The sequence below is a fragment of the Musa acuminata genome, unplaced genomic scaffold (genome assembly GCF_036884655.1).
Source record: "Musa acuminata AAA Group cultivar baxijiao unplaced genomic scaffold, Cavendish_Baxijiao_AAA HiC_scaffold_785, whole genome shotgun sequence".
Classification (NCBI taxonomy): domain Eukaryota; kingdom Viridiplantae; phylum Streptophyta; class Magnoliopsida; order Zingiberales; family Musaceae; genus Musa; species Musa acuminata.
The window spans coordinates 5,001-10,000 of NW_027021014.1; the positions used below are offsets into that span (position 1 = coordinate 5,001).

Below are 5,000 nucleotides of genomic sequence, written 5' to 3' on the forward strand. Positions count from 1 at the left end.
GCTATTGCAATTCTTTTCCTGATCGCTGGTCATATGTATAGAACCAACTGGGGCATTGGTCATAGCATTAAAGACATTTTAGAGGCTCATAAAGGTCCATTTACAGGCCAGGGCCATAAAGGACTCTATGAAATCCTAACAACGTCGTGGCATGCTCAATTATCTCTTAACCTGGCTATGTTAGGCTCTTTAACCATTATTGTAGCTCACCATATGTATTCCATGCCTCCCTATCCATACCTAGCTATTGACTATGGTACACAACTTTCGTTGTTCACACATCACATGTGGATCGGTGGGTTTCTCATAGTTGGTGCTGCTGCACATGCAGCAATTTTTATGGTAAGAGATTACGATCCAACTACTCGATACAACGATCTATTAGATCGTGTCCTTAGACACCGCGATGCAATCATATCACATCTTAACTGGGCATGTATATTTCTGGGTTTTCACAGTTTTGGCTTGTATATTCATAATGATACCATGAGCGCTTTAGGGCGTCCACAAGATATGTTTTCAGATACCGCTATACAATTACAACCCATCTTTGCTCAATGGGTACAAAACACCCATGCTTTAGCACCCGGCATAACAGCTCCTGGTGCAACAGCAAGTACCAGCTTAACTTGGGGAGGTGGTGAGTTGGTAGCAGTAGGCGGCAAAGTAGCTTTGTTACCTATTCCATTAGGAACCGCAGACTTCTTAGTCCATCATATTCATGCATTTACGATCCACGTGACTGTATTGATACTACTGAAAGGTGTTCTATTTGCTCGCAGTTCCCGTTTGATACCTGATAAAGCAAATCTTGGTTTTCGTTTTCCTTGTGATGGACCTGGAAGAGGGGGGACATGTCAAGTATCTGCCTGGGATCATGTCTTCTTAGGTCTATTCTGGATGTACAATGCGATTTCCGTAGTTATTTTCCATTTCAGTTGGAAAATGCAGTCGGATGTTTGGGGTACTATAAGTGATCAAGGGGTAGTAACTCATATTACAGGAGGAAACTTTGCGCAGAGTTCCATTACTATTAATGGGTGGCTTCGAGATTTCTTATGGGCACAGGCATCTCAGGTAATTCAGTCTTATGGTTCTTCATTATCTGCATATGGTCTCTTTTTCTTAGGTGCTCATTTTGTCTGGGCTTTCAGTTTAATGTTTCTATTCAGTGGCCGTGGTTATTGGCAAGAACTCATTGAATCCATCGTTTGGGCTCATAACAAATTAAAAGTTGCTCCTGCTACTCAGCCTAGAGCCTTGAGCATTGTACAAGGACGTGCTGTAGGAGTAACCCATTACCTTCTGGGTGGAATTGCCACAACATGGGCATTCTTCTTAGCAAGAATTATTGCAGTAGGATAATGGCTAGGAGGATTTGAAAGGCATTATGGCATTAAGATTTCCGAGGTTTAGCCAAGGCTTAGCTCAGGACCCCACTACTCGTCGTATTTGGTTTGGTATTGCTACCGCACATGACTTCGAGAGTCATGATGATATTACTGAGGAACGTCTTTATCAGAACATTTTTGCTTCTCACTTTGGGCAATTAGCAATAATCTTTCTGTGGACGTCCGGAAATCTCTTTCATGTAGCTTGGCAAGGAAATTTTGAGTCATGGATACAAGACCCTTTACATGTAAGACCTATTGCTCATGCAATTTGGGATCCTCATTTTGGTCAACCAGCTGTAGAAGCCTTTACTCGAGGAGGTGCTACCGGTCCAGTGAATATCGCTTATTCCGGCGTTTATCAGTGGTGGTATACAATCGGATTACGCACTAATGAAGATCTTTATACTGGAGCTCTTTTTCTATTATTTCTTTCTGCTATATCCTTAATAGCGGGTTGGTTACACTTACAACCAAAATGGAAACCAAGCGTTTCGTGGTTCAAAAATGCCGAATCTCGTCTAAATCATCATTTGTCAGGACTTTTCGGAGTGAGTTCTTTGGCTTGGACAGGACATTTAGTTCATGTCGCTATTCCAGGATCCAGGGGACAGTACGTCAGATGGAATAATTTTTTAGATGTATTACCCTATCCTCAAGGGTTGGGACCACTTTTTACGGGTCAGTGGAATCTTTATGCCCAAAACCCTGATTCGAGTAGCCATTTATTTGGTACTTCCCAAGGAACAGGAACTGCCATTCTAACCCTTCTCGGTGGATTTCATCCACAAACGCAAAGTTTATGGCTGACCGATATTGCTCATCATCATTTAGCTATTGCATTTATTTTCCTGATCGCTGGTCATATGTATAGAACTAACTTCGGGATTGGGCACAGTATCAAAGATCTTTTAGAAACACATATTCCTCCAGGGGGTCGATTAGGGCGTGGGCATAAGGGTCTTTATGACACAATCAATAATTCGCTTCATTTTCAATTAGGTCTTGCTCTAGCCTCTTTAGGGGTTATTACTTCCTTAGTAGCTCAACACATGTACTCTTTACCTGCTTATGCATTCATAGCACAAGACTTTACTACTCAAGCTGCGTTATATACTCATCACCAATACATCGCAGGGTTTATCATGACAGGAGCCTTTGCTCATGGAGCTATATTCTTCATTAGAGATTACAATCCAGAACAGAATGAGGATAATGTATTGGCAAGAATGTTAGACCACAAAGAAGCTATCATATCTCATTTAAGTTGGGCCAGCCTGTTTCTTGGGTTCCATACCTTGGGCCTTTATGTTCATAACGATGTTATGCTCGCTTTTGGTACTCCGGAAAAACAAATCTTGATTGAACCTATATTTGCCCAATGGATACAATCCGCTCATGGTAAGACTTCATATGGGTTCGATGTACTCTTATCTTCAACGAATGGCCCAGCATTCAATGCAGGTCGAAGCATATGGTTACCGGGCTGGTTGAATGCTGTTAATGAGAATAGTAATTCACTCTTCTTAACAATAGGTCCTGGGGACTTCTTGGTTCATCATGCTATTGCTCTAGGTTTGCATACAACTACACTGATTTTAGTAAAAGGTGCTTTAGATGCACGTGGTTCCAAGTTAATGCCAGATAAAAAGGATTTCGGTTATAGTTTTCCTTGCGACGGCCCAGGACGCGGCGGTACTTGTGATATTTCTGCTTGGGACGCATTTTATTTGGCAGTTTTCTGGATGTTAAATACCATTGGGTGGGTTACTTTTTATTGGCATTGGAAACACATCACTTTATGGCAGGGTAACGTTTCACAATTTAATGAATCTTCCACTTATTTAATGGGATGGTTAAGAGATTATCTATGGTTAAACTCTTCACAACTTATCAATGGATATAATCCTTTTGGTATGAATAGTTTATCCGTATGGGCGTGGATGTTCTTATTTGGACATCTTGTTTGGGCTACTGGATTTATGTTTTTAATTTCTTGGCGCGGATATTGGCAGGAATTGATTGAAACTTTAGCATGGGCTCATGAACGCACACCTTTGGCTAATTTGATTCGATGGAGAGATAAGCCAGTGGCTCTTTCCATTGTGCAAGCAAGATTGGTTGGATTAGCCCACTTTTCCGTAGGCTATATATTCACTTATGCAGCTTTCTTGATTGCCTCTACATCAGGAAAATTTGGTTAATTTTAATTTAGTTATTTATTATTTTTTTTATGTACTGTATCAGCAACAATCTCATTTGTTTCGATGGAGAGGGAGGATCTACCTTCTTATATTTTTACATCTAGGATCCGAACTGTATCATTGATAATAATAGGAACTGAACATTATATTATGGCAAGAAAAAGTTTGATTCAGAGGGAGAAGAAGCGGCAGAAATTGGAACAGAAATATCATTTGATTCGTCGATCCTCAAAAAAAAAAATAAGCAAAGTTCCATCATTGAGTGAAAAATGGGAAATTCATGGAAAATTGCAATCCCCACCACGTAATAGTGCACCTATACGTCTCCATCGACGTTGTTTTTTGACTGGAAGACCTAGAGCTAACTATCGAGACTTTGGGCTATCCGGACACATACTTCGAGAAATGTTTCATGCATGTTTGTTACCTGGGCGCAATAAGATCAAGTTGGTAAAGAGAAAAATATCCTTTCGTATTTGTATGAATCTCTATGATCTTTTGTATGAATCTCTATGATCTATTATCATAGAAGATAGAGGAGCCCTCTTTACCATTCTGTATAAATAGACTATTCTATTTGTACGGATATGGTAGAGGGGCGTATCCAATCTTTCTTCGTACATAAGTTCCCGGTTCTTCAGCGCGGAGTAGAGCAGTTTGGTAGCTCGCAAGGCTCATAACCTTGAGGTCACGGGTTCAAATCCTGTCTCCGCAACATTTTTTTGTAAAAAAAAAAAGATCTTTTTAGGTGTAATTCTAATTAATAACTATTTTTTTGGGGGGGGGTAGTTAGCATTAGGGGGGGTAGTTAGCATTAGTAGTTCGAATTTAATTTTGGATTTTATCTCTTATCTTATCATAATACATTACTTCACCGTGGGCGGATAGCGGGAATCGAACCCGCATCTTCTCCTTGGCAAAGAGAAATTTTACCATTCGACCATATCCGCATTTTCTGCGTTCCTGATACGCACGCATATGTCCACACATATATGACATATATCATATATCATATATGCGTCTGGATCATATGTACAGGGCCAAATATTCAGATACAAGAATGAAATATAATTTTTTTTGGAACTCAGATTGAATCTTAATGTGTCTCACAATCCGAATTATTAAATTTATTAGAAGTAGAAGGTAGAAGGAATGGAGTTTTTGGATCGGGGAAATACAAAATAAGTTCAAGAGATGAGAGAATTAAGGATAGCTACCAGAAAGACTAATCCAATCCATAATGATGTACCGGAAAATACAATATTTTTATTACTTGACCAACCATCAGAAGAAGCAAATACAACGGGTACACTAATCAGTAAGACTGATGAAGTCGCAATTAATGCAAAAACAGCTAATTGGAAAGCAATAGTCATGTTTGTAATCCTCCAAGCTACCAACAAAT

The 5,000-nt window shown here is 39.7% G+C and overlaps 2 protein-coding genes and 2 non-coding genes across 4 annotated transcripts in view; 3 read left to right on the forward strand and 1 right to left on the reverse strand.

The window, feature by feature from the left end:
* LOC135664030 (photosystem I P700 chlorophyll a apoprotein A1) overlaps positions 1–1,550 on the forward strand; it is a 2,674-nt gene extending 1,124 nt beyond the window's left edge. Inside the window, exon 1 of the mRNA XM_065176919.1 lies at positions 1–1,550. This exon is cut by the window's left edge and continues 1,124 nt beyond it. Within this exon, the coding sequence (XP_065032991.1) occupies positions 1–1,365 (1,365 nt within the window). The 3' untranslated portion in view covers positions 1,366–1,550.
* On the forward strand, positions 1,391–3,844 carry LOC135664031 (photosystem I P700 chlorophyll a apoprotein A2). The gene has a single exon (XM_065176920.1). It carries the CDS (start codon positions 1,391–1,393, stop codon positions 3,593–3,595), a length of 2,205 nt encoding a protein of 734 aa, XP_065032992.1. The 3' UTR covers positions 3,596–3,844.
* Positions 3,845–4,236: 392 nt separating this feature from the next.
* TRNAM-CAU (transfer RNA methionine (anticodon CAU)) lies at positions 4,237–4,310 on the forward strand. The gene has a single exon. It is a non-coding gene; the product is annotated as a tRNA-Met (tRNA).
* A 164-nt stretch (positions 4,311–4,474) lies between these two features.
* On the reverse strand, positions 4,475–4,545 carry TRNAG-GCC (transfer RNA glycine (anticodon GCC)). Its single transcript has one exon. It is a non-coding gene; the product is annotated as a tRNA-Gly (tRNA).
* Between the last annotated feature and the right edge of the window lie 455 nt (positions 4,546–5,000).